The sequence below is a fragment of the Boeremia exigua genome, assembly GCF_020726555.1.
Source record: "Boeremia exigua strain MPI-SDFR-AT-0100 chromosome Unknown C7974scaffold_3, whole genome shotgun sequence".
NCBI lineage: Eukaryota > Fungi > Ascomycota > Dothideomycetes > Pleosporales > Didymellaceae > Boeremia > Boeremia exigua.
In genome coordinates this window covers 2,386,842-2,414,143 of record NW_025763520.1, presented here as the reverse complement: position 1 = coordinate 2,414,143, position 27,302 = coordinate 2,386,842, and the positions used below count along the sequence as shown (strand labels likewise).

At 54.7% G+C, this 27,302-nt stretch overlaps 7 protein-coding genes across 7 annotated transcripts; 3 read left to right on the top strand and 4 right to left on the bottom strand.

Moving 5' to 3' along the window:
- Positions 1-512: 512 nt before the first annotated feature.
- On the bottom strand, positions 513-3,029 carry C7974DRAFT_449729 (uncharacterized protein; the record flags this gene model as incomplete). The annotated part of the gene is made up of 4 exons (XM_046145717.1): positions 2,120-3,029; positions 1,908-2,072; positions 1,753-1,853; positions 513-1,700 (listed from the first exon to the last, which is right to left on the bottom strand). The coding sequence occupies exons 1-4, from the start codon at positions 2,616-2,618 to the stop codon at positions 513-515; spliced, it is 1,953 nt and encodes a 650-aa protein (XP_046000629.1). The 5' UTR covers positions 2,619-3,029.
- A 1,704-nt stretch (positions 3,030-4,733) lies between these two features.
- Positions 4,734-6,746, top strand: C7974DRAFT_461742 (major facilitator superfamily domain-containing protein; the record flags this gene model as incomplete). The annotated part of the gene is made up of 2 exons (XM_046146176.1): positions 4,734-4,761; positions 5,325-6,746. The coding sequence occupies 2 exons, from the start codon at positions 4,734-4,736 to the stop codon at positions 6,575-6,577; spliced, it is 1,281 nt and encodes a 426-aa protein (XP_046000628.1). The 3' UTR covers positions 6,578-6,746.
- A 2,412-nt stretch (positions 6,747-9,158) lies between these two features.
- On the top strand, positions 9,159-11,176 carry C7974DRAFT_354333 (glycoside hydrolase). Its single transcript, XM_046139548.1, has 3 exons — positions 9,159-9,633; positions 9,680-9,780; positions 9,830-11,176. Exons 1-3 carry the CDS (start codon positions 9,542-9,544, stop codon positions 10,939-10,941), a joined length of 1,305 nt encoding a protein of 434 aa, XP_046000627.1. The 5' UTR covers positions 9,159-9,541; the 3' UTR covers positions 10,942-11,176.
- A 1,252-nt stretch (positions 11,177-12,428) lies between these two features.
- C7974DRAFT_304406 (uncharacterized protein) lies at positions 12,429-20,130 on the bottom strand (the record flags this gene model as incomplete). The annotated part of the gene is made up of 6 exons (XM_046137981.1): positions 12,429-13,882; positions 13,929-14,069; positions 14,195-17,125; positions 17,170-17,323; positions 18,350-19,906; positions 19,963-20,130. The coding sequence occupies 6 exons, from the start codon at positions 20,128-20,130 to the stop codon at positions 12,429-12,431; spliced, it is 6,405 nt and encodes a 2,134-aa protein (XP_046000626.1).
- A 384-nt stretch (positions 20,131-20,514) lies between these two features.
- On the bottom strand, positions 20,515-22,243 carry C7974DRAFT_388846 (UTP--glucose-1-phosphate uridylyltransferase family). Its single transcript, XM_046141310.1, has one exon. It carries the CDS (start codon positions 22,047-22,049, stop codon positions 20,697-20,699), a length of 1,353 nt encoding a protein of 450 aa, XP_046000625.1. The 5' UTR covers positions 22,050-22,243; the 3' UTR covers positions 20,515-20,696.
- Positions 22,244-23,870: 1,627 nt separating this feature from the next.
- On the bottom strand, positions 23,871-25,108 carry C7974DRAFT_135014 (uncharacterized protein). The gene is made up of 2 exons (XM_046135461.1): positions 24,296-25,108; positions 23,871-24,248 (listed from the first exon to the last, which is right to left on the bottom strand). The coding sequence occupies exons 1-2, from the start codon at positions 24,908-24,910 to the stop codon at positions 24,057-24,059; spliced, it is 807 nt and encodes a 268-aa protein (XP_046000624.1). The 5' UTR covers positions 24,911-25,108; the 3' UTR covers positions 23,871-24,056.
- Positions 25,109-25,292: 184 nt separating this feature from the next.
- Positions 25,293-27,195, top strand: C7974DRAFT_432124 (uncharacterized protein; the record flags this gene model as incomplete). The annotated part of the gene is made up of 4 exons (XM_046144828.1): positions 25,293-25,357; positions 25,412-26,347; positions 26,397-26,988; positions 27,040-27,195. 4 exons carry the CDS (start codon positions 25,293-25,295, stop codon positions 27,193-27,195), a joined length of 1,749 nt encoding a protein of 582 aa, XP_046000623.1.
- Between the last annotated feature and the right edge of the window lie 107 nt (positions 27,196-27,302).

Here is a 27,302-nt window from a genome sequence, read left to right as displayed (position 1 = left end):
TTCTCACTTTATGAAGGTAGGTCTGTTGGGCGTAAGTATAGTTACGCGCTGAGGTTACTTCCATATGCACCGATTTCTAGATGTTACGTCTCTGGTTGACCTGTGCTACGATTCTGATTGGGTGTTGAAGTTCCGAACAGGTTGTCGCTAAAGTTCTAGCTACTTACATAAGGAAGGTCTGCTATGTAAAGTTTCTACTATTGATATAAGCCAATCAGCTACAGGGTTTACTCAGCTACTTAGAGGCGCTTTCTGAAATTTTGAGCCTTCGTCGCGGACTCAATTGCTTCCTCCGAGAGGAACGAGAGAGTAAAGGTATTGTTGACCTGACCTCTAAATCGAGTTTGTTCAGTCTACTCTGCATATGTTGGTGTAGCCTGGGATATAAGACAAAACAATTTTTTTAACAAAGATAAATAGATTAGATATTACATAATTAACTAAGAACCCCCATGATATACTTGGGGCTTTCTGCCTCTCTAAGCTCTGTGTTCTTGCAGTATCCTGAACTTCTAACAACTAACGTTCATCTCATCGATGCGCCATGACTGAGAGCCGCGTGCAACAAAGTAGCACTCCAGCAGTCCGCTAGTAGCTTTGGCCACAAAGCTGTTTCCATACTGGGGTCCAGCAAGCCAGGAGTTAACGCGCCCGTCGCTTGTAACGGCCTGCGAAGATGTCCCTACGTTGGAAATGGAGCAGGAGATGGAGCTTGCTGGAGAGGCCGTGGCGAGATACTTGTACGAGAAGTTGTAGGTAACACCCTTGATCAAGCCACTGAGCTGTTGGGAGAGGATAGTACCGGTTCCTTTGCTACCAGCTGACACACTGTAGGAAGAGCCGCCACTGGAGCCGCCGCCAATCACTCCCCAAGCCGTTGGTGGGGTATTGGCACCGTAGACAGTCTGTGTCCAAGATGACATACCGCTTTCGAAGCCACCGTTTTGAATGACATTGACGCCTTTAGAGATGCAGGTAGGTGCTGGTGCAACTGTCGAAGTCACGATGGTAGTGCTGACAGGCAGAGTTGTGGTTGTCAGTACAGTGCCGGAACTAATGGTCGCAGTCGTGGTAGTAGAAGTGGTAGCGGTCTCTGTAACAGGCGTAGCTTGGAGACTGCAGGCTGCAGAGACAGCGCTGGCAGCAAATGTGGTAAGAGCGGCAGGTGTGGCCGGGCTGTCGGCAGGGGCAACCTCGCGCTTCTGAGGAGCCTGAGTTACTGTCGTCGTGAGTGTAGTAACAGGAGAGACGGTGTTGACAACAGTGGTAGCGGGCACAGTAGTGAACTCAGTGGCGATGACAGTCGAGACCGGGGTGGTGTATCCAAGAAGGGTGGAGCAGAATGGCTGGAGAGATGAGGCAACGATGGCAGACTTTGCGGCAGCGACGTCGCAAGGAAGCTTAGGCTTTCCAGGATCTGTGGTGTTGGAGTAGGAATAGCTGGATGCGATCGTGTAATGATCGTCTCCGCGCCACTGGCCGTCATTGACAGCGACATTCTTCTCCCATTTCTGGGTGTACATCGAGCAGTACTGGCCTTGTGGCTCGCCGTTCTTCATGAGGACGTAAGTGTTGAAGAACTTGCACAGCATGCGGCTGTCGAGGTGCTCGACGTTCCACTTGGTCTCAGCCTCGCATGCAGCAGCGCAACGGGCGGGTTCAAATGGCTGACCATCGTTGAAGAGCTTGTAGCCCATGTACTAAACAAGAGTCAGCTGATGTGTGAGGGCAAGTTAAACATCCAATGCGTACAGTGTCATCGCCGTTACAGTCTCTTGGAGCATTGATGGCGACGCTACCAAGTGACTCGCCGCTGTAGCCATCGACAGCAACCACCCGCTCGCTGACATAGCCTGTGTGTCGTTAGAACCTTGCATTTTATCCGCATTGTACATGCCGAGACATACCGTTGGATCCAGCAATGACTACGTGAAAGTCATTGCGCCACTGTCCAGTGTTGACGGCTGTCTCAGCGGTGATCGGGCTGCCCCACTTCACACACTTGATGACTGTGGTACTGGCAGGGTTGGAACAAGAACTGGCAGGAACTTGGGAGGGGTCCCTCTCGTAGACTGTAGACGGGTGAGCAATAGCTAATGCCTTACGAAATGATACTTACAGATGTTGAATGAGGAACATCCTTGCGTGGCAGTGCAAGCGTCTGCACAGGATTGAGTGTCGTACGTTTCCAGGGTGTTGTATCCAAGATACGCTACGGCGTTGTTGCTGCCCTTCAGGTTCTTGAACTTGTTGATGTAGCCAGCCGGGGTGGAGGCACCGTTGGCTGCGGTCGCAAAGTCTTCCGATGCCAGGAAAGCGTCCGGGGTATCAGGGCTTGGAACTGGCCCTGCTCCCAAAGGCTGTGCTGAACAGTCCGAATCTCTCCGCCTCAGTGTCTTATCTGCAGACGCAGGGTCCGCAAGAACTGAGGCAAATGTGTCGGCAATCACGGCGTCAGGAGCATACGGAACCACCTTGGTACCAGCACCTTCACCAAGCGGGGTCTCCGTGATCGGCGCAGCGGGGATCTCAGCAACTTGGTCGAGGGGAATTGATTGAGGCAGGGCAGCTGCGCAGCCTGTCAAGGCCAAAGCCGCGAAAGCGTGAACCGGATGCATGGTAAACGAGGAGTGGTAGAAGGTTGAGGAAAAGGTGGCAGTGAGTGATGCTGATGAGTGCTTGTGTACCTGGGCACAAACAATCTTTATAGTCGTTCATGTTGGAGGTCAGTAAGTTACTCGAGCGGAAGTGCCGATGAACTAGATCTGTGGCGCTGGCCTCGAAGTGTCTGGCGAGCTGAGTTCGACGAGCCTCGCCACCAGAGTCTTTCAGCTCGACTACCAGGAACAGGACTAGGGGAAACAAGGGACCGTTATGGCTTGTACAGATGCTCATGATCAACATAGAGGTATCTGCGAACAAAGTCAAGATACTTAGGTAGTTCAGCGATCTCATAGAGATTAGTACCTTGCCTGGTAAGTATAATTTGATCAACAAACGAGTGTTCGGTAAGTTGGACGACGATGTTGATCGCGACAATCCTCCACGTGCGTTGTCAGGGTTCTGCCGAATCCTTCCCCATTTTTGTTAGTTGTTTGGCCCAATCCAGCGCACATGTCGTTTAACCCTGCGAAGATGTACATATCGAGCTAAGCGACGATTGCATGACTAGAGTGATTTTTATTGGTGGCTTGCTGGCGCCTCGCAGCGGCTCGTGCCTGAACTAAAAGATCCGAGCCAGTAGCCTAGGCGCGGTACCGACTAAAGAAGCACAAAATCTGGGCCGCCGACGGACGGTGTGCGCCCTCCGTAAACGGATGGTCGCGTACCTATTCGCGCTACATGTGGAGACCATGGGACAGCAACAGGCCAGACACGTGGCTATGGAAAGCGATCACGATGAAATCGGGTGTCAGGCTGATTGTGCTTCGAGGCGGCAGTACGGTCTTAACGGATGCTGAATAGATGACACATCAACAGCGCATCCCTCGAAGCCGTACCCTGTGTCTTACACTCCCTCATGATAGATGGCGCTACCCAAGTGGGCTGTGAGTGCTGGTCAGCTGTCTCAGTTGGTATGGATACGAGTTGATTTGGATAGTCGCGTCGCTTGAGAAGACAGCAGGCAGCCTAGGGGGTGTTGACATCTCCACCAAGTCATGTGTAGGTAAGTAGGGGTTAAGACGCCACTAAGGACCCCTACACAAAGCACTCCGATCACCTAACCGCCTTAGTCCGGCCGCACCGAGAAAGGTCGAGCGCTTCTAGCTAGTGGGCTAAAGTGAGTTAGCGCGAGCTTGATGAGTTACGCGCCTCGGTCAAAATGAATCAACCGAGACAAAACGAAGAAGGTACGTCTTCTGCGTGGACGTATGGGAGCAGCTTGCTAAAGAGATGCCTGTAGCGTATGGGCAGGACACAGTCAATGAGCGAGTGACCCTCACTACCAAGGTAGAGTTTACATGCCAAGGTGCACTCTACTGCATGAGTGAACATCCGGAAATTGCATCGATGAATTAGTAGAAATCGTAGCATTTCATGATGGGATTTGTGATATGCACTAGTGGCTTCAGCCGCGCTCTCCGCAGCTTCTGACAGGCTGAGCGGAGCTGACGTTGTTCCGTTCCATGCCACTCCACCCCAGAGAGCCATCTCTCCTGGAGCCCTTCAATTCACCTTCAATCAATGCTCAGAGGCCCATCTAGATCATGGTTCCACTCATTAGATACTTTGTTTTTAGGTTTGACTAGGCGCCTTGCCTCGTGCTCTACGGTCGGACACCTACCCTGTCTCCTCCCAGCGCTCGGCTGCGTCTGCGATCCCCATCCTGCCTGAGGATCAATGTGCTTAAGATGGTCCGGAGGTTCTTTCGTCTAGATGTGTTGTCGAAGACGCGAGTCCGGTTCTTTCTATGCTTCCTGTATCGAAGGAGACTTACGACCTGCGGCCTCTCCGGCCACGCAGCGGATGACGCCTGACACCGTTAGGCAAAGAGGAAGTCGGTGAAGCCGCTCTTTTCAGTCCGCAGCTGCTTCAGGCGTCCTCTCTCTTTTTTTTTTGAGTTCTTAGCCTCTTGTTCACCTTCTAAGAGAGCGCTGGTGCTTCCCTGTTTGGTGCCCAGCCTTTGATCTCAGTCATCCATCTGTGTATTTATGCCCATTTCCTTTGTATACTGCACCGCCTCTTAAGTGCCAAATACTCCTTATCATGATAGGCTTGGTAATCTCTTCATCATGTGTCGGCATGGCTTTTGGGCAAGATGTGAGTACACAGCTTATTTCGTCGTCTCGAGCACGAATTCTGGAGATATTCAATAAGAATCGAAATGCCTCTTTAATGAGGACTGACCGGGTACATATCCAACTTAGGAAGGCGCGGGGTGATACCCCGTCGAGATGCGAGTGAGAGTCGTTCACTTAACAAATCAACACCGCTATGACATGCGTGTTGCAATCGTCATGGGCAGGTGTATATGTTCAACATAACCATTAGTCAAACTGAACTCCGAAACACAATGCGGGGTGGTGGCCTGCATCGTAGATGGACTGCTTACAAACTGTCAGCAGGATGAGTGCATCTTGGCACTCCTTCAACAACCTTTATTCCGAGCATTTACTCCGATTCGTTGTTACGGGCATAGATGACAGCATGATGGCTTGATATAAGAAGAAGATCCCCTAGGACAACTGCGATATCCTAGCGTAAGATGTCAACGCTGCAAAGTACCATCCAGCTGCACGAGCTTGAGCCCTCCAGCCACCCTCCAAGAATCCTCCTTCACGCACACGCATCTCATCCAACTCAGCAACATGACCAGCCAACAGGTCTCGAACCTTCCGATGAACCGCCGTCCGACGCGACAGAAGCAATCCCCAACGGCGGCTACGGCTGGAACGTAGTCGCAGCATGCTCGTTCACACTGTTCTGGATCAACGGCTACACCACCGCCTGGGGCGTCTTGCAAACCGCCATCGTCAAATCACCTACCCTACATACCGATGTTCGGACCATCACCTTCGTGGGCAGCTTGTACATGGCGTGCCTCGTAGCCGTCGGCCTCGCCTCGATCAGAGTCATACGAGCGTTTGGCGTGCGGCGCACCAGCCTCGCGGCGACGCTCGTGTTCGGCGGGTGTCTGATAGCGACCAGTTTCACGCTTGAGCACCTCGGCGGCCTGTTTTGTGTTGCCGGAGTTCTTGTTGGGGTCGGTACTTCGCTGTTGTACACGATTACGAATAGCCTCCCGCTGCAATGGTTCAGCTCCAGGCTGGGGATCGCGAACGGGCTAGTAAAAGCCGGCGGTGGTGTGGGTGCTACTGTGTTCCCGCTGGCTGCGCAGGCTCTCATCAGCAGGTTCGGGCTGGAGTGGACCTTCCGCATCTTCGGGATCCTCATCATTGTCACCGGGATACCCTGTTCGTTTGTTCTCAAAGAACGTTCGACTACGGGCACTCTTTCGAGGTTCGACTGGTCACTTCTCAAGAATTTCCCTTTTTTGGCGTTGGCTATGGCAGGCGCCATTGGTGTCTTCGCCATGTTTGTGCCACCCTTCTTCCTCCCACTTTTCGCGAGCTCTATCGGTCTATCAGCTGCAACTGGTGCCGGTCTCGTTGGCGGGTTCGGTGCTGCGACTGCTGTGGGCCGCGTGCTCGGAGGCTGGACGTGCGATCGGATCGGCTCCTTCAACACAATGTTGATAACGTGCCTGCTCAACTCCGTGAGCATGCTGGCGATATGGCCAGTGAGTACGTCACTGCCGCCCCTGTTCATCTTTGCAATCATCAATGGATGTGCAAACGGCAGCTTCTTTGTCGGGCTACCTAATGCGGTGGCAGCGCTTGCTCCACACTCGGCGGCGGCATCCATCAGCCTGATGGTTTCCTTCTGGACTCCAGGTTATTTTCTGGGGGCACCTCTTGCGGCCATCCTCATCGACGCGACCGGTGCAGCTGATGCCAAGTCCATTGAACCATACCGCGCGGCCATCTTCTACGCTGCCGGTACGGGGGTCCTAGCTACACTCATGATCCTACTAGCGCGCTTGCGCTTAGATACTAAGATTCTCAAGAAGTTGTGAACCAAAGACGTACGTTGTGTCGCGGGCATCTACGCTCTTTCGCGGAAAAAAAGCGATGATTTGCGGTAGATGTCGCCTTCTATAGTGCACTTCTCTCTTATCAACAATTACGGTCTCTTGACCCTCCTAGTCTAGTCTCCGAGACCCCTGAAACAGCACTTTGTGAAGGATAATGTAGAAAGCTTTCCTCATATCTCAGGGACCCATCTTCCAGTGGCGAAACAGACCTCGCGTCCTCATCTTCTCGTTCCATAGCCGTGTACTCCGCGCTCGCCTGATGTTTCTGTCTATCGCCCTTTGAAATTATCTCCATCTCCATCTTAAATTATTCAACAGGAGCACCTGCACTATTGGTGCTTCGAAATATGTGCAGACCCCCCCCCCCCCCTCCCTAGGGAACTGTGCACACTGAACGTCACGTGCCAGGCACCTAAGCTCTCTAAATGGTTGGAAAGCCTACACACCTAGATGTGGGGCAAGGTTTGATCTACATGCAGGTAAGAAAGAGGGCTAGACTTTCCCTTACCCCTCATCTATACCGTGGTACAACTCATCTATACCATGGTACACGAGACCTAGACTACAACAGCCGCTTAAAGAATATAACGTTACTTATCCTAACGCTAGGAGTATTGTCATAGTAACCAGACCTGTCAGGGGCTTGCCCGCCCTCTCCCTCTAACCTACCTCTTGCATATATACCTGCACGTGCGAGGGCCTAGGCCTTCCCACATGGTATTCTAAATATAGGAGGTCTGCACATATCGCCAACGATTATAGAGTGCCAGTACGTGATCTAGCTTCTGACTTATGGATGACAATACTTTTGCCAAGACCATCTTGTAGCATCTTTCTCGACTTAGGTAACAATCAACTATCATGTGCGTAACGCGTCGATACACTGTTAGCACAAGTCTTCACCAAAATGGCGTAGGATCTCATCAATTGCGACCATGTACCTACAAAATGAGCCCAACGAGCTGTCACTTGTAACACTTGAAGCCCTCAACCAGACTGGCTCCAAGAACGAACTAGGAGCACCTCTACTATGGACGTACGTCGTAATCGACAACGACAACGTGTTGAGCTTCCTATGATCGGCTGCCTCCTTTCGCGAGCAAACCGTTGAACCATGCCTTTCCTGTCATTGGTAAGCGCCGGCATTATTCGTGACCGTGCAAGTTGGTGTGCCCGAAGACTGACATTTCCGTGAACAATACGTCGCCAGTATAACTACCTCGTGACATACGACCGCTGACAATAATGATTCCTTCGTGTTCAGATCGGTGTCATCTGGACCTGGCCCACCTGGTCGCGATAGCGAGACACCTTGCCACTCGTGTGTACAACAGAATGAGCGAACTGACAACGTTCTCATTCCAGCTGGCGCCTGAACCTGCGCAACCGTTCGTATCAGAGCTGTGGCCCCGCGGTGGTCTCAATCCTTTCTTGCCGACCAGCGTGGCAGCTGAGCTTTTTGACGGACTCGGGGCCAAATGCGTCAAGTTGAGTTCGGGACTCACGACTATAACGAAGCCGCCATCGACACGACCGACAAAGACCTCAGTCGGGCTTTAGCAAGATCTCTTCCGCGCCCCACTCACCTGCGACTAGAAGCAGGCAGGGGTTGGTCGTTATTGATCACTGATCTCCTAGCCGGAGAAGTCGACAAAAAGTTACGGTGCTTGAGCATCGACATTTGCAACACCGCTGCCACGAGTGAACGACCGACAGGCGTTGATACATCATCCCCAATGTTTGTTCTGGAGATCTTTTCTTCAGTTCCGCCGGAGTACGAGAGCCGGATACCGCACTGGCTGCAAATGCAGAACGTTGTTGCTCAAGGGTTGCGGATGTCTTATGAAGAAGGCCGGTTCCCGCAAACCGAAATGCTGCACCTAATCAGCATGCAATCCGATTTAGCGGAGCATGATCGTAATGCAAACGTCTCGGACAGGCCGGATATCATCGCACGTCGCATGCACACGATCATGTTGTACCCACACACGGCCTACGTCAAAAACGGTCCGTGGAAGGCCAACGAGGTGGAAGTGTGGGTACACGTGCTGCATGCGCCGCGGTGCGCGGACTCGAACGAGATCTAACTTGTCAACGAGGTACCTATCATGGGTTACTACCACGACCGGTGTTCGTCTTTCTAAGCCTAGAGTTACCGCAGGTTCAAAGAACGATTGCTTCAGTGGCATAATACGGTAGTGCCAGGCATCCCTTTCTAGGTTTTCCGACACAAGATACAGGCGGTTTGTGGGGACGACACGGGCGACGATTTTGACCGCGAGGTCGATGACCATGCTGTGCTCGGCCATTTCGAATTGCCCTTCGTCACGGAGGGTCTCTTAGAATGGCACGATTGATCGTGTCAAGTGGGCTTCCAACATTGACGGACTACAAGCTCGGTACAGTAGCCTATGTGCGGTCGCCGACGTACCTATGTAAAGAAGCGTAGTAGTAGATACGGGACAAGCTCATTGGTCAATGACGAGACGACTTCCTCTTTCGCCCCCACTCCACCCACCTGCCCATATCCATATTGCCTCATTGTCCACACTTTCTCGTATCTCCCATATTGTAGACAACGGCAGAAACTTCGAAGGCTAGACTCTCCACCTGCCAGAAGCGGCTACAACCATCGTGTCGGCCCATTGCCGGGCTTCCGGACCGTGTGGCGCCCGGACGTTATTTGCGGGTTCCTGCAAAGTGCGCTCGAAAGCGCAAAGATCCTGTCCCGTCCTTGCACTTGCGCGTATCTGCGAGCCAGACTGACCGGAATTCATACGAAGTCCGCCTTGCACGCCTGACAACACCTGATGTTTCGAGGGCTACACGTTGAGCTTGCTGGCGGCCCAATAGCGACCACTACTACTTGTATAAAGGACGGCATCATGTGTACCCTAAAGACAGCACCCAGCTTCTTAGCAGCTCTTGTCTTTTACACAGTACAAGATGCTTCTCATCTCTGCAATCGTTGCAGGCCTTTTAGCCGGCGCTAGCTCAGCTCTAGCCGTCGAGCAGCGTGCAACTGCCCCAAAGCCAGTGTAAGTGAGGGCTCTCGCGGTGACTTGCGGAAGCTGATTCTCTTAGGTTCGCGCATTACATGATCGGCGAGATCACAAATGCGCACACCCGTCAGGATATCATCGATGCGAAGGCGCTTGGGATTGATGGGTTCGCAATGAACTTCAGTAATAAATCTCCTGATTCCCCAACAGACATCGCTAATGCCATGGATAGATCAGTTCGCCTACTGGTCAAATGACACAGTAGATCGACTCTTCAACAACGCTGACGAACTTGGGTTTGGTCTCTTCTTCTCCTTCGATCACAATCCCGGCTATTTTGTGGACCCGAAAGAGTACGCGGTCTACTGCAAGAAGTACATCACGAGGACCTCGTACTTCAAGTTCAACAACAAGCCAGTGGTCTCCACTTTTGCAGGCGAGAACGTGTACACATGGGCGGACTTCAAGAAGACTGTGGGTGACGTGCTTGTCATCCCCGGCTACAAACAAGCCAACCCAAGCACCGTCTTCAGCGATCACCAGAACATTGATGGAGTCTTTAATTGGAACTCCTGGCCCGATACTAGCGCCGGAAAAGTTGTTGTGCCTACAAATGACGACAACACCTTCCAGACCAAGGCGAAGGCTGCATCTAAGCTCTTTATGATGGGTATCTCGCCTCTCCAGTTCAAGCACCTGGATAACGGCGACAACTGGTACCGCCGTGGTGAGGACAACCTCGAGTACCGCCTTGGTCAAGTCTTAGAGATGCAGCCAGATATGCTACAGTTCCAGTCCTGGAATGATGCTGGTGAAAGCCACTACATGGGCAACATCTGGGACGAGCCTATGACTTTGGCCACCGACATTCAAGCGATGGTCAAGGACCGCGACCACAAGGGTTACTGGCAGATTATTCCAGCGTTTATCAAAGCCTGGAAAAATGGTGACAGGACTACTAAGAACATGGTACCTACCAATGGCAAGCCCGTTCAGGGTGCCTTCTGGCACCATACTCTTACTGTTGACGCCAACTGTGGCTCAGACTACAAGTCTCCAGACATCAAGAAAGCTGCTGAGGATGCCGTCAGCGGTATTCTTCTTGTGGCTAAGGGCCAGACAAACCTTATTGCTGTAGTCAACATTGGCACTCAGAAGCTTAACCAGCAGCCTCTTGTTGAGGGTTACAACAAGTTCAAATTCACTGGCTTGACTCCCGGTAAGGTGCAGCTTGAGGTCTGGGACGGCAGCACTATGGTTGGTGGCGGCTACGGAAAGATCGAGGTCACGAACTCGGCCTCGCTGTGCAACTACAACTTCCAGGTTGTTGCCGTGCCCAGCTAGATGCTCAGCGCATCACCGAGGTACAACGAGTGACGAAACGCCGCCAACGCATGCAAAGATGCGCAAGACCAGTACGGACTCGGGCTGGTTAGGCGAAGGAGAAACTTGCCCTATTTTTCAGGACCCACATCCCGCTATACCGGTGAGGTGGCCTGAACAAAGGTACTAGATAGAACGTCGCTGCAGCCTCTCGTTTCTACAACGTTACAACAACTCACAAAACGTCGAATGATAATTAATATGAACTCAAAAGGCCCTATTTCCATGTTGTGCACGAACAAATTGGCGAAGAACTGCTCAAGCTGATATTGACGGAGCAGAACAAAGCGGAGATGTTCGCCTATGGGTTATCAAAACTCGGTGAAAGCCAGCAAGTAGCGTATACAGTTCTGGGGAATCTCGCCAAATGAGATCCGAACATCAGATCGCAATTTGCCTTGCGCTCCTGGTCAAACGCACTGAACACACCTTCTCACTTGATTCACACAAACACTGACTTACCATTCTGCGAAGAAACCAATCTCTCCGTTCGACAGTACATGGCCATCTCGTACTGCTGGAGTTCTGAAGACATTTGTCCGAAGGGTACGAAAAACGCAGTGAATGACCCATAAGCAGACCTTTCGTCGAGGTAGACAAGATACTCACTATGGCCGCAACAGGCATCTTACCGGTATGGAGAACGAGCCCTACAACCACGCTCGTCCGAGACGCTGGACTGCCGTCCGCAGCAGTGGCGCTAGAGGAAGTCAAACTCCGATTGGCAGCCCACCTACGCAAGAGCTATTCCCAAAGCAATAAAAAGGCTGGTGAAGGGTATGGCAGTGAGCAAATGGAACACCATCGGCCGGTGCGGTTTCGAGCTGGGAAGACATGAGAAGACAAAGGCTTTGCTACGCCGCATATTCGGAACACGAAACAAGGCTTGAGGAAGTGAGGGGTTAGGAAGATCGCTAGAGGGGAACTACACCTTCTACTTATCTTAGCCTCGTTGCCCAGCCGTGCCAGCTCAGGCGAGCCAGCTCAGCCTCGCCCAATCTCTCCCTCGCATAAAACTCAGCAACCTATGGCTTAGTAACTCAGAACCCGCACAAGACTTCGAACTTGGAACTTAGGAATAGTATTATAGGAAGCTAGCCAAGAACCCAGAATCTGGTATAGAACAGCCCCGCTCCCATCTCACCAACAAAGTCGAGAGCAAAGAATACGTAGGAGTGACAAGAAACCACCGCCCCCCAACGCGCCGCGGTAGACGAAAGACGACGTAGGAAGGACCACCGCGGCCGTGTCCAGGTAAGGCGTAATCCAACTCGGGGTGCAGTGCCCACGATCCCAACCAACGGCCTTCCGCACGTTCACGCCCGTGTTGATGTCCGACCGCGTGCCATCTGGATCTCGACCACCTCGACCGCGGCGCTATTATCCGACTCACAGCAAGTCGAGCACGCGTGTCTGCGCCTGCGATCGCGCTGCGCCGTATCCGCTGTCTAAGCGCTTGGCGGCGCGGGACTCCTCTCCTTGCCGCGACTCAACAACCCGCGCTTCTCCCGCTGCAGGCGGGGACTCTGGCTGCCCCCCTGGCTCACCGCGTCCGCGGGCACGAACGAGCTCCTTATGACAACCATGCCCTTGCCGACGCCAACGTTCTTCTCACCGCCTCCCATGGAGTCGTCGATGGTGAACTGTGCCTCGCCAAGCTCGTCGTCGCGGCCAAAGGTCGCGTGGTTCTTGACGATGAGTTTGAAGAAGGTGTCTGCTGTGCAGGGGACCTTGAAGGTCTCATCGGGGAAATCGACGGAGCCGGTGGGGGTCTTGATGTGGTCTGTCTTGTGAACTTCGCGCTTGCCGTTGTGGACGAAGACGCGGAGGTTTGTGCCGGGCGGGAAGCCGTCGGCAGAGAGGACCTGAATGGTGGCGGTACCTTGTTCGGCGTTGCCGGGAGTGGCGGGATCGCCGCGCTTGCTGGCGAAGGACTGTGCGCCCCAGCTGCGGTGGCGATTGTGCTCTGTTGTGTTACGGTTGGGGGTTGTGGGTTCGGCGGAGATGGAGGTTGTTGTCCCACCTTCGATGGAGACGACAGGAACGTCCATGCTAGGTCGCTCTGCTGAGTCTGGGCGTTCGAAGTCCTCTTCTCCGTTGGCACCGCGGGACTTCCTACGCTTGAACCCGCGGCCGAGGAATGTCCCTGCACGCATCACATTTCCGCCAACGAAGGCAGCGCCCTTTCCGACACCTTTGACGGGAGCACCAATGACCTTTCCGGGTACTGCGAACGTACCAGAGAATGTGGACGAGCCTTGACGTGAGCGCACGACGTAGTCGGGTTTGAACAGCATCCTAAGCCTGATGGCGCCGCTCTTGCCGTCCAGTTCGAGAGTGACCTCTTGCTGCTGGAACGGCTCCAGAATTTCGAGGTTAATGGCAGACTTGCCCAGGAAATCGGCCTTGTCGCCAAAATCCCAGTCGTATACATTCACTATGAAGTCTGCGGCGGTTCGGCTACGAACAGGGACCTCAAAGTACTCGTTCCACGCCGGATGCAATGTCTTCTTCTGCGTCTTCGTCTTGTAGACTTCTTTGTCGTTGAGGTAGAACTTGCAGTAAGGATCCGAGAAGCCGTTGCGATCAGCAGCTGGTAAGTCGGCCGCGTCGAGGACATCAACACGGAGAGTCCCTTGGTTGTTGAACGATTCGCTGGGATCCAAGCGCATCTTGACAGGAAGGTACTTCAGACTGACGGTGATCTTGCTCTCCTTGCCGTGCTTGTCCTTCAGAGTGAGTTGCGTTGGCGTGTACAAACATCTTCGCAATGTGTCGATGGTGCTGCCTGTAAGTTTAGCAATGACATGGTCCTCATCTCCATCGCCATCCTTGTCGATATGTTCGATGATACGCAGGGTAATCTTCGAGAAGTCGAGTTCGCGGACCATTGTGTCACCCACTAAGATTGGTCAGTAATGGACGACGACTAGAAGATTTGACCTTACCTTCGCCAAACGTCATGTGACGGCTCTTAATCTTGGCGCTGGAGTAGCTTGGATATGCCATATCGTCCATAAGGATATCGACGTAGCCGCCCGACTCCGAAAACTCTCCCTCGATAAGCTTGAACACGAGAAGACCAGATTCTAGCAGATGTCAGTGATGATCCTCGCAGTAGGAGTGTAAGAATATGGGTGCAAGGCAGCAGGTTGGGAAAACCAACTCAACCACCTGTACTTTCCCAAATCCTTCTCGTTTCGGCGCAGCTTACCATACTGCTGCAAGTCATCGGCGTTGAGGCGCAGCTTCTCGATCTTCGGCTTTTCGGGTACTTGCTCGTCCTGCTGTTGCTCGTTCTTTTCGAGCTGCTTGGCAAGATCGTTCGCGCTGCCTGCGTTGGAGCTGCTGGGTGCCATAGATGGAATGGTGCCTGCAGTCTCAGACCTAACGAGCTGACTTGTACCAGACACAGTGCGTGCGTGAGTTGAAGGAGGTGCCTTCGATCCCGCTGTTCGGATACTGGCCGCCCGGGAGACGCCGTTGGTCGTCGCCTCTTCGTCCTCCTCCGCATCCTCTTCGGGGTCCCAGGTAGGGATGGTGGGATAGAAGGAACATGTGTAGTTCAGTGTACCCTTTGAAGCCGAGGTACCCGACATTCGAAGTTGTCCAGGTGTGATCTGTTTTTGCTCATTGACCAGGTACTCGCCATTCTCGTCCTGCTGGAGATAGTCGCCAGCAGACAGCTCGACGTGACCTAAGGAGCGGTCCTTACCCAGCTTCTCCTCGTCCATGACCTCGAGAGTCAGCTTCTCACGGGCGGTATGAATGGGCACGTAGACAATCTCGTCCCAGTCTGGGTCCAGGTTGTTCTTGAAAGTCACTGTCCGGCCCTTTTCAATGCCGGAGAGTAGAACACGAACATATGGATCCGATTTACCCATAGTCTCGAGGTTCTTCAAGTTGCGCGCGCTCTGGAAGTGGAGTCTCATCACGCCGATCGGGGTGAGGTATCCACCCGAGGATACTGAGCCCTTGAGAGCAACAGGCTTCCACTCGAGCTTCATCTTCGCACGACCAGTCTGAGCGCCGGCCAAATTGTACCACTCATGACCCTTGGCCATAAGTTCAAGCATGTCGTCGATGCCAATCTGGTAGGTTCCAAGAATGGGGTCCGCAGCCAGGCCACGATCATCCTTGATCACTAGACCAAGTTTTGCCTTCTTACGGTCGGTGATGAGCATTTCCTTGGTCGCATCGGGCCAGATAGGAATGTTGGTGCGCTTCATGATCCTTGACGTCTGAACCTCACGACCGTTGAGCAGCAAGATAGCGTACGGGCTGAGCTGACCAATCATGCTCTTGGTCCCATCAAGTTCCTTGGCCTGCTCAACGGTGAACTTGATGATACCTGTGCGAGACTCTGGTGGAGGCTCCTTGGTGCCGTCTTGGAGCGTAGTACCCTCAAGAACTGGGAAGAAGCGGACATCGGCCTGCAGGATACCACGTGCTCGGCCACCAGACATAACCTCAAGGTGCAGGTTCTCATGAGTAGTATCGGTCTCAAGCTGCTCAAGCGCGAATGTGGCCGTTCCGAGCTCCTTGTCCTTGCGAATATCGTTGTAGTCGAAGATATTGATCGTCAGCGCGTCCTTTAGCGAGGTAACAATGATGTTAACAGTTTCGTTCCAGCGTGGGTTGGCGTTCTCATGGACGGTCTTGGTGCGTCCGAGTACGGCCCTGTTGTTGATAGAGACGGTTGCGTATGGATCTGGCGTGCCAGAGAACTTGTCAGGGTTCTTGAGGCCCTGCGCACCGTGGAAAGTGACCTGGAGCACACCAATAGCTTGGTCGACCGGGTTTCCTGCAAGCATCTTGGCGATCTCGATGGGGAACACGTTCGGATCGTACATCATGGGTCCGAGATTGGCGTGAATTTGCTCCATGATGAAGGTCTCCAGACCGGGGATGAAGTTGATATCGAAACCGAATGTCTCGCCACCGAGAGGCTTGCAGACGTAGTCGATGGTCGGTCGCTCCAAGAACGACATCTCAACCTTCTCGATGTGGGGAAACGGCAACTGCAGCTTGAACTTCAAACGCATCAGTCCAGAGAAGGCCATGTCCTCGACAATAACATCCAAGCCCTTGCTGACTAGACCCTTTCCGATGCGGATCTCGAGGACAATCTTGGGGTTGATCTTGTTCTTGACCTGTCGCGCTGTGAGATCCATGGTGTCAGCCGGCGTGAAGCTGAACTTCCAGTCCATGAGAACAATGTCGTCTTCGGTCTTGGGGTATGTCTTGACGTGCTCCAGACGGGGCGGCTTGGTACCGAGAACGAAGGTCTTCATCTTCAGGCTGTCGAGGAATGCCGGAGTGGAGGTGGACAAGACCTGATCAACGGAGCCAACGATAGTGTCGCAGAGCACGGGGGCGTAGATGGGCCAGAACTTGACGAGGAAGCTGTTGATCCACTCCAGCGACTCGGTGTCGGTCTCCAGGCGGTTCTTGGCCATCTCGCGGTTGAGGTCGTCGCGGGCGTTGCGGCGCACGCGGCGGATCGAGGTGCGGTAGTAGGTGCCGCAGATGGCCATGATGATCATGATCCAGCCCAGGCCGCCGCCGAGCGTGGCGACGACCCACGAGCTCAGACAGGCGAAAATGATGACGCCCGTGTTGTGGTACCAGTCGCCGAAGAACTTGTCGTCGAGCTGGCCCTCGAGGTAGGTCTGGTGGTCGAGCAGCGTGCCCTCGTCGACGTCCTTGTCCTCGGAGCCTGGCATGCCGAAACGCGGCTCCCAGCCGACGCGCTCCCAGCGGGCATCTGTGTCGAGCCCAGGCGCATGGCCGTTGGCGGTGGGCGACGCGGGCGGGTCGACGGCGCCGGCTTTGGAGGGCGGGGGCAGGTCGTACTTGGGGGCGCCGGCCGCGGCGTCGTCGGCGTCCGAGACCAGGGCGGTCGCATTGGGGTTGCGCTCGTGGTGGAAGCCGGGCGGCAGGCGGGCGCGCGCCTGAGCACGCTTCTCCTCGGGGCTGGCGTCGGGGTCGAACTGGAAGGCGGCGCTACCGCCCAGACGCGCCTGCTCGACGACGCTCTGCTCTGCCGCCTCGGCCGTGACGCGCGAATTGGGGTCCTGGGCGGCCTCGAGCGCGCCCTGCTGCTTCAGCTCCGAGGCATGCTGCGCGGTGCCGTTCATGGTTGCTCAGTCTGCGGGGGTCGGCGCGGGTGCAGCAGGCATTCAGGACGCGGGCGGGGTGCAGCTCGCGGTCGAGGAGAGGCGCAGGCTGCAGGAGAGAGTGAAGGACAAAGAGCGCCGCGCGGTGGCTGGTCTGTTGGGCGTGAAGCTGCACCAAACCTGCTTCTTGTGTACGAAGTATTGGCCCGGGAAGACGGCCGTAGCTATCTCGATCCGGCCGACGGCGCACACGTCCCGCAGCTACTCACTAGGCGGCTGGGGCGCGGACAGGGCCCAATTGGAGATGTGGATGTAGGTAGCGAGTGCAGCACACGCAGCAGCGCGAAAGAATGGCTGGCTAATGATGCGTGGAGAGGGGGGCCGGGTGCAGGACGCAGGCAGCGGAGCAGGACAGCTTCAGGAGCTTGCCAGCTTGACGTGTTTACAGTTCAAGTACCTACCAGCGCGATGACATGCCCCTGGTCGAGCCCTGTGAAGATCGATTGCACTGCCACATCTCGGCCTTTCGAACTCTTGTCTATAATTTCCAACCGCGCTTTTCATCTCTAGCTTACCAACACCGTGTCTTCACTGCAGCCCCGCCTGCAGCACGCACGCTGTGCATCGGCGACTCCGCTTGCCTGCGCGCCTGCTGCGCGCGAGCCTGCGCCTGCAGCTGGCAGTGCGGCAGGGTCCAGCCTAGCCACCGCGACTGCACTGTTACGCGGCCTTGGTTCGGTTTGCTTCGCACACGTATCATTAAAAACGGCTGCGGAGCGCAACAGCTGTCCCGAAGCAATTGGCCGTCTGCGCAGTGCAGAGAAACCTCCCGAGATGTGTTTGCTTGCATAGGCCTCCTGGAAACACACGCATGTGAAGATCAGCAGGGCTCAAGCTGGCCTTTGCTCTGCAGTCGCAAATCCTCATCTGCAGCGTCCATGACTGCCACTTTCCGACACGGCGTCACTCTCTGGCAACGTGTGCTTGTATTATTATCAGCGATGTCATTGTGTCGTGTTCTCGTTATAGTAGATTATTCCTCGCTTGTGCCACGTGTATCACCAGCCCCAGCACCAGCCTCACCAACCCCGCACGTTCACGCGTCCAGCCTCCATGTTCCCCTCCACGTCCCCCCTCCACCTTGCCTGCCGCGCATGAACAGCTGTTTGGTGCTCAAAAATCCTTCAACAACCTGACAATGCGGTCCCCGACTCTAGACAGCATTCTTAGTAAGGGTTGGCAGCCACGACAGGATACCTCCTCCCGCTGACACCGCCCTCCACGCCCGTGACATACCTGTGACTCCCCCTGTGCCTGTCTCTGTCCCGGTCTCTGTCACGACTATGCTCTCTGCTTCTATCGTAGCCTCTTTTGTCTCGACTCCGGTCCCTATCGCGCTCGTCCCAATCGTCCTTGACACGGTCGTGAGAGCGCGTGCGGCCTACGTCTCGGTCTCGATCACGGTCGTGGCCGCCATGTCGCTCGCGCGGGTAGACTGCATCGCCAGTTGACGAGTGGCGACGATGCGATTGACTGCTCCCATAGTTGCTGCCGCCGCCTTCGTACGATGCATCTCTGTCGCGGTGATTGTAGCGATCGTAATCCCGCGCATACGGTGCGTCGGCATGCTGTGGGCTTACTGACGCTGAGTGACTCGCATATCGAGCATTTGGCGCAGGCACTGGTCTGAAGCTTGTCCGCGCTGGCATGGCAGGCCGGTCGCCGTAGTTTCGTGCTTGTACCTGCGCGACGTGCGTGGCAAAAAGCGGAGATTTGGTGGGACCATAAAGATGGACGGGTGACGATGTGCTCGATGACCTTGCGGCAGGCCTGTCGCTCGATAGGTTCTGAGAATACGGCCGGTACTGTTCAGGATAGTTCGGGAAGTAGTCCCTCGGCGGGACAGGAGATTCGTGCGAATTTCGATCGCGAAGTACCGGCGACCGCCGTCTGGGGAGCGGCGGTTCAGAGTCAGAATCAGAATCCGTGGTAGACAGTGAGCTTTCCCGTCGAGGCGGGACAGGACGTTTCTGGGAAGGGTACCGCTGTGTCGGTGGGGGGTTGGATGCAATAGGGGTTGCGTCTTCATCCGAGAGACTGTCGTCTTCATATCGATCAGGTGGAAGACTGCGTCGCCGACTCCACGGATTGAGCATGTTCCTGACTCTCGATATCGGCCCATGGTCATTGCTCGCTCGAGCTTGCTCTTTCGACACATGGCGCATGAATGTTGGCCTCGGCTTAGCCTTTCGATACATAGGATCTTCAAAGTACTTGAATGCGCCGGTCTTCTCGTCTGCAGACGAACTATCTCGTGAGGAGTCTGCTGAGATGCGGGGTTCATCATCGACGCGTGCTCCGTTTGCTTCTGCTTCTGCCTCCCTCCTAAGCCTAGCAGCGACACCCTCATACCATTCCTCCATTGCTTGATCTGGCTGGCTAGGAAAGCATGTGCTTGGTAGAATTTTGAGGAACACTTCCTTCGTCTCCGGATCGATGACGTCGAATTTTTCCACCGACTTCTGCAATATGGGCACATGCTCCTGCGGCCCAAGCAGCAGCTGTACAGTCTGCCATGTCACGAAGCCTTGTTGCTTGAGCGCGGGAATAGTTGGGGAAGAGTATCCGTCGTCGCTCGCCGATGGCTGGAGGCTGTGGAACGCGCCGAGAGAACGGTAGATGAAGGCAAGGGAAGAGGCTGGCGTCTCAGTAAAGAGGACATCGTATTTGCTGCCGACGGCGCGGTACCATGCTGCGATCTGGGATGGTGTGAGATCGGGACAGCCACTAGGTTCGAACTTCTGGCTCTGCGCACCAAGTGTCAGCGCTCCGTACATGCCCTTAGAGCCGATCCTCCACCCACGATGACTTCTGCAATGCCCTTCAGTAGGCGGTCTAGCTTCGGTGTGCCGCACTTGTCTGGCTTGAGTAGATAGCCCCAATAGTCGTAGGCTTCCCGTTGGGCGGCTTCATCGTTGGCAGCGTTCTCGGCTGGCTGCTGCTCGTGGTTGTCGTGCGTCTCTGCGGCCATGTCGCCCATACGTGAGTGTGGCCAAGCGCGAGAGTGACATGTATATGTGCTCAGCTGATTTGTTGGGTATCAATACACCGGCACAGCATGCGCCCCGCCAGGTCACCTACTCGAGACACGGAATGCAAGGACGAAACGTGTCACGCAAGGACATCAATCGTCCTGCGGCCAGATTCGAGGCGATGCGCCGTTTATGAGCTGGAGGTGCAGCCATGCGCGGGCAGCTGACTGCGCCTGCGAGGCTCCAGGGCACGCTGTCGTGCAGCCGAAGGCGGCGGCTTCCCAGCTCGAGCTTGGACTGGCCTGACATCATGGCTGAGCCCAGCACCCAGTTGGGCGCCAGGCCATAGTTAGGCAAACAGACACAGCTGACTCATGCGCAAATTGAGAGATGCAACTTTTAATTATTACAATCCGTAATACGTCCGAGGCGTGCATCTTTACGTCCTCGCCGTCTGGAAGGGCTGGCTAAGCTACAAACATGCAAACCATCCATCGTGGTCAGTCGACCCGGGAACTTATGTGATCGTGAATCTACCAAACTTCAACAACGCCGCGAATCCCATCTAGTGCTCAAGCAACCTCAGCGAACCCTGGACGACTACGTTCTCGAGGATGGAACCCGGGGGAATGTCGATTGTGGAGCCTTCTGTGGCAACAATAATGACGGTACCCTTCAGTGTAACACCGCGACCGAGGTTGACGGGGCCAGTAATGGTCAGGTGGTCGAGCTCGACGATCTTGGGGATGGAGGGGATGCGGTTCTGGAAGCTGGAAACCTTCTTGAAGTCGCTGCCGAGCTTGATGAGGGGAGCGGGGCCGAAGCGGTTGGGGTCAATCATGAGCTGACCGTGCTGCAGAGTGTACAGATCCGACTTGACAAGCATCAGGTCAGAGCAGGTCTTGACGGGCAAGAAACGCTTCCTGGGAACGTTGACACCGTGGGCGCCCTTGAAGTGCTTGATGGCAGCACCGACGGCGGTCTCGAGCTGGAGGACGGAGATGTCGGCCTCACCCTTCTTGTCGGCAGGGATGGACTTGCCGTTGGGGATAATCTCCATGGCAAGCTCGTTCTGCTCAACAACACGCTTGATGGCCTTGACGTTCATCCAGATGTTGTTGGTGTTGAAGTACTTGAACTTCTTGATCGACTTGAACTCGTTGACGTGCTCCTTGGGAACCTGTGCGATTTCGAGGAGACGGACAGAGCCCTCGTAGTCAATGATGGTACCACCCTTGACGTCGGCCTTGGTCTTGTCGGTCAACTCCATGATGTACTCAGCCTTGGAGTCAACCATGTGCTGCAGGATGCGGAGATCGACAACAGCACCCAAGTTGTCGGCGTTGGAAAGGAAGATGGTCTCAATGCCACGCTCGATGAGCTTGTCGAGCATGCCAGTGTTGTACAGAGACTCGAAAACGTCACCGTGACCGGGAGGGTACCAGTTGGCAATGTCCGACTCACGAGTCTTGGGGGCAGGCAGAAGCGAGTCCTTCAAGATACGGGGGTATTTCGACTGGTTGAAGGTGAGGATGTCGATGTTGTGGCCCTCGTACTTCTTGATGATGCTCGCGGTATCGGTGTCGGTGTTGAACGAGTTCATCAGGACGAAGGGAACGTTGACGTCGTATGTGCGGTTGAGGTACTCGATCTGGCGCACAGCCAAGTCGAGGAAAGACATGCCGTCGCGGACCTCGATGACCGACTTGGGGCCAACGCAACCCATAGATGTACCAAGACCACCGTTGAGCTTGACAACAGCCAACTTGCTCAGGTACTCGACCGCCTCCGAGTTGGCGAGGTCATTGTAATCGACGACCTGCTCCTTCTTCGGGGGAGCAATGCGGTTCCAGTCAATGGCGTTGCCCTTGGCCTTGTCGTTCAGGTATCGTCGGAAGAGGGCGAAGAAGTTGTCCATCTCAGTCTCGAAGTACTGCGTTGGTCAGCATGTGATTCAGTGACGAAAAAGCCAACCCGCCAACTGCGCCGAATGCTCGTAATATGCAGCATATGAGTTGTTTCATATTGCCACATCTTCTGAGTAGCACAGACAGTTGGTTGGGTAGGGCGGTTCGGAGGGTATGCTCACCTTCTTCTCCGCGGGGTCGGTGACGCCATCGGCAAGTTTGTTCAGGGCATTGCGCATCTGCGAAGCAGCAACGTTGGTAGATGTGTTCTCGAAAGCCTGTGACAGTCTCGTGTTAGCAAAAGCCATTGAAAATTGAAAATGCAGAGCGTGCGTAGCAAATGCAGTCTGGCCCGTGGGGGCAACTGGCCGGTGCTGCTACCATGCTCGGTGCAATGAGCTCAGTTGAGCCGGCAACGTGTTGGGGAGATTCAGAGGGTACAAGCGAGATCTCGGAGAGCAGTACACACTTGCTACAGCAGTAGCTGCTCAATCTCGCGATTGACCCTCAGTCCCTCCTGCCGGCTCGGGAGTGACACCCCCTGCTTGGAAGCCTGGACCGACCCAATTGCTCAGAAAGCGCCATTGGTGCTGCTGAGCGCTTGTAGCAGGAACTCTCGACCCAAAGTCCAAACGGACAGAAACCAGTGGAAAAGTCTTGAATGATGGCATAAACAGGAGAAACTTACAACGTGCGACTGTGTCTTGCCGTGGTGGCGAGGCGCAAAGCCACCGTCACCACCCTCAGCGGCCGAAGGCTTCAAGTGTGAAGGAAGAGCACGACCAGCCATTATGTAGGTATGTTTCGTGAAGGGAAAAGACACTCTGTAAAAGGAGAGAGTGAATTGTTGACAGAAGACGGGGCGAGGCGGTCAGGTCCCTTAAAGCACTTGAGCTTGGGCCAAGCGTACGTGGTGGGGCAGCTGCGTAGGAGGTCGGGGCACGTTCTCGACCAAGCAACGGCGATGGAGCTGAGGAGAAGCCGCAAGCGGGTTTTGTGAAAATGTAAAGGATTGGCGTGCCAGAGCCGCAGCAGCAGAACGCTTTATACGGCGTGGGCTTGCCTAGCTCAGCGCCGCGAGCGCCTTCCAGCTATCACTACCGTCTCTGGATACACACTATCCAGAGAGTTGAGGTTGAGCGCACCTGCGTCAACTTTGCCCCTCCTCCCCTGTCTTCCACGTCGCAGCGCAGCATTCGTCGTGTTTTACGATGGTGTGGCACAGAGTCTTCACGGGGACCACCATCGCGGCCCTTTTGGGCATTGGTGTCTTTGCTACAGTTGTCTGTGGCCGTGTCTGCCCTCTTGTTGAGGTTCAGTACTCAGGAAGCTATGGCCGCCCAATTTTTCGTAAAGCCGACCGACAGGGTTCAGCCTGGCTCCGGCGGCTGCACAACTGTAGCGCGCCCAACGACATTTCGACAGTTCCCCCAACAAGTGCCCCAGACTGGTCCTTTGCCATGGGTTGTGGCGATAATGGATGCGACATACTCTCCATGGGGAAAAGAGAATTCCGGTCGGTGCATCTCGAAGCATATCCTGGTGAAGATGTACATAATATCGGGAAAAAGCGGTGGATGTCGTGGCGTTGCACGTTTATGTCCGCGGGATGTGCTCGCGCGCGTGGGGCATCCGGGATCTACTGACACTGCCGGGTACCCACGACAAACAGTACCTATCTAAACTTTTCCAAGTTTTGGGGGCTGCGGTGTTTATCGGTTCATGTAGGTACCCGCAGCGGGAGATGAACCTTCTGTACTTTTTCTTGTTCGGTTGCCGCTAAAAGGCTCTCTACAGATAAGGTAGTGCTGAATGTGTGCGCACAGGTAGCCACAATTCACAAAAGTACTGTTTCGATATCGCCTAGTCCGGCATCTTACACTGTAAAGTGCTCGCCTACACACGACTAGCGGCACGAGCCACAGTCAATCTCAGGGGCACACTTCAGCTCACCCTGGGAAAGTACATGCAGCTGGACTTCTTCTTGACGGTCGATTGACTGTTTGTCGATCATGTTGCTACACCGATCGCAACGAGCGTGTGATCTCAACAGCTGGGGCGTCCGCAAAAGGCACTGCCATCGGCTTCTCCATCCTCAGGCGGATGTATGCACTCTGATCCTCCTCCTTGACAAAGAACTTCGTCTTGAGTTCCTGTACCACAAACGCCAAGAGGCTCTCGAGCGTCTCGTACGCCGTTGCCGAGACGATCTGGCAGATGTCAGCGGAGAGCGACTGGCAAGTCGAGCCGAACGTACCTGGACAAGTGCAGTTTCTAGGGCTGCGTAGTCATCCACACGAGATGCAGAGACACAATCAACCCACAGATTGACAACTACGGGCTGTTGTTGCAAGCGCTCGTTAGAGTTCACACCGATCAGGCACGGTATGCGGACGTTCCTCAGATACAGCACATTTGAGTAGACTCCCGAATGGGTAACGATGGACGCCTGGTGGCCAGCTCCCTCACCGAACATGCTGCCTTTCAGGTAGCAGACATCGGTCTCTATCGCAAAGATCGGGGCTGAGCCAGCAGCTGTGCGCACAATGCCAGCGATCGCTATCGAGAGATCTGCTGTGCTCATCCATTCTAGGTTGTCGTCCTGGATGCGCCCTTGGATTGCTTTGCTAAGGGTTCCATAGTGGACAGTGCTCTCGTCGACGGTGTCTGTCGATGATGCCGAGCTGAAGTGGTTACCGAGCGTGACTGTGACGCTGATGAGGGCTCGTTGCTTCTTCTTGCGTCCCCAGACGTCTGTGCCGGCATTGACAGTGACTGCGAGGTTCTGCACAATGATCTTGTCCGTGCAGTCACTTTGTGCTACTTGCGAGCTCCATGCAGCTTGGCGAGCGAGGTTCTTGTCAATGCTCATGTTGTGATGATTGAAGATGTCAATCTGATCGTTTTTTATCAGGTTGGGCCAGTAGAAGTTTTGAGTCAGCGAAGCTGGCTGGAGGCAGTGCTTGCAGGAAGCAATTCAAGCTGTCAAAACGCGAAATGATGGTGAGATAAACTAGGCCACAGATAAAGGTCAACTTACCTGACCTTCGCGGTTCGCTGCAGTTTGACAATTAGGGATAGGTGGGATGCCGCCGCCCTTCAGCCCTACGGCGCCCCGCCGGAGCTCCGCGTCGAACATTCTAGCTGCAAGGCCGACTGTATTTCTGCACCAGAGCTCAGCTGTCTGCACTGCACCGCAATTCGCAGCCGTTATTTCGACACCCACTCCACGCACTACATTCACATCATACGTCATGGCTGACGCGCTCAAGGCAGAGGGTAACAAGCTCTTTGCGGAGAAGAAGTTCGAGGAGTCCATGTGAGCGCCCCACTGAAACGGATAGCTGCAGCAACATGTGCTAATACAACATAGCGAGAAGTTTTCCCAGGCTATCGAGCTCGACCCCTCCAACCATGTGCTCTACTCAAACCGCTCTGGCGCATATGCCTCTCTAAGAAATTATGAAAAGGCTCTGGAAGACGCGACCAAAACCACAGAGATCAAGCCTGACTGGGCAAAGGGCTGGGGCCGCAAGGGCACAGCGCTGCACGGTACCGGTGATCTGGTAGGAGCATCTGATGCCTTCGACGAGGCTCTCAAGCTCGATGCGAACAACGCTCAGGCCAAGTCTGGTCTCGCGGCTGTGCGCCGTGCTATCGAGCAAGAGGCACAGGCGGACGGTCTGGGTGGTGATCCCTCAGCTGGGCTCGGGGGCATGTTCAGCGACCCCAACATGATTCAGAAGCTGGCTGGCAACCCCAAGACAGCCTCTCTTCTCGCAGACCCTGCCTTCATGGAAAAGCTGCAGCAGCTGAAGAGCAACCCGAACAGGGTGGGCGAATTCATGCAGGATCCCCGCTTCCTCCAGGTCATGAGCGTCCTGCTGGGCATCGACATGCAATTCGGCGCACCTGGAGAGCAGAGTGGCGCTGGCGCCGGTGCTACCGAGGCGCAGGAAGACGTTGAGATGCCCGATGCCCGTCCCGCACCCACACAGCCCAAGAAGGCACCGGAGCCAGAGCCAGAGCCCGAGGTTGAGGAGACGGAAGAGGAGAAGGCAGCCAAGCAGGCCAAGATCACGGCCGACGAGCTGAAGAAGAAGGGCACAGAGTTCTACAAGAAGCGCCAATTTGACGAGGCGATCGAGAACTACACGAAGGCGTGGGAGACACACAAGGATATTGCCTACATGACAAACTTGGGTGCTGCCAAGTTCGAGAAAGGTGATTACCCTGGCTGCATTGAGGCATGCCAGCAGGCCATTGAGTACGGTCGCGAGATCTACGCCGATTTCAAGATCATTGCCAAGTAGGTTTCCACCTCGTTTCTTCCACGACTATTTGCTAACTTACTGCAGGGCGTACGCTCGCATTGGTACCGCATATGAGAAGCAGGGCGACCTTGCCAACGCCATTACTTTCTACCAGAAGGCTCAGACCGAGCACCGCACGCCTGAGGTCCTCGCTAAGCTCCGAGCGGCGGAAAAGACAAAGATACAACAAGAGAAGGAGTCATACATCAACCCGGAAGAGGCAGAGAAGGCCCGCGAGCTGGGAAATGCCAAGTTCAAGGAGGCCGACTGGCCCGCCGCTGTTGAGGCATACACAGAGATGATCAAGCGTGCACCAGAGGACCCTCGAGGCTACTCCAACCGAGCTGCCTGCTACATCAAGCTCCTTGCTTTCCCATCAGCCATCGAAGATTGCGACCGAGCCACCAAACTCGACCCCAAGTTCATCCGCGCGTACCTGCGCAAAGCTCAAGCCTACTTTGTCATGAAGGAGTACACCAAGTGCGTGGATACATGCGGCGAAGCTATGATGCACGACGACGGAAAGAACGCCCGCGAGATTCAGCAGCAAGAGACTAAGGCTCTGGAAGCCCAATACGCGTCGCGTGAGGGCGAGACCGAGCAGCAGACAATGGAGCGCATTCAGCGAGACCCAGAGGTATGTTCACCGACATCATGCGCATAGACAATGCACTAACATTCCCACCAGATCAGCAGCATCCTTCAGGACCCTATCATGCAGAGCATTCTGCAGCAGGCTAAGGACGACCCTGCCGCGCTGCAAGAACACCTCAAGAACCCCGGCATTCGTACGAAGATCCAGAAATTGGTCCATGCTGGCGTCATCCGTATGGGAGGACGATGAGGGAGGAGCAAAAGCGACGCGATTTGACGACCCGACTACGACTATTTTATGGCAGACGGAGGTTTTGAAATATCTGTGTCTATAGTGCATCAGCATAGCGCGTACAA

Bases quoted from the DNA above. Each gene is read 5' to 3' on its own strand.
- C7974DRAFT_135014 (XM_046135461.1), bottom strand. From the start codon at position 24,910: ATGAGCATTGACAAGAACCTCGCTCGCCAAGCTGCATGGAGCTCGCAA. The intron at 24,249-24,295 runs GTACGTTCGGCT...GACATCTGCCAG, and splicing joins TAGAAACTGCACTTGTCCAG to ATCGTCTCGGCAACGGCGTA.
- C7974DRAFT_354333 (XM_046139548.1), top strand. From the start codon at position 9,542: ATGCTTCTCATCTCTGCAATCGTTGCAGGCCTTTTAGCCGGCGCTAGC. The intron at 9,634-9,679 runs GTAAGTGAGGGC...TGATTCTCTTAG, and splicing joins GCAACTGCCCCAAAGCCAGT to GTTCGCGCATTACATGATCG. The intron at 9,781-9,829 runs GTAATAAATCTC...TGCCATGGATAG, and splicing joins TGGGTTCGCAATGAACTTCA to ATCAGTTCGCCTACTGGTCA.
- C7974DRAFT_388846 (XM_046141310.1), bottom strand. From the start codon at position 22,049: ATGGACAACTTCTTCGCCCTCTTCCGACGATACCTGAACGACAAGGCC.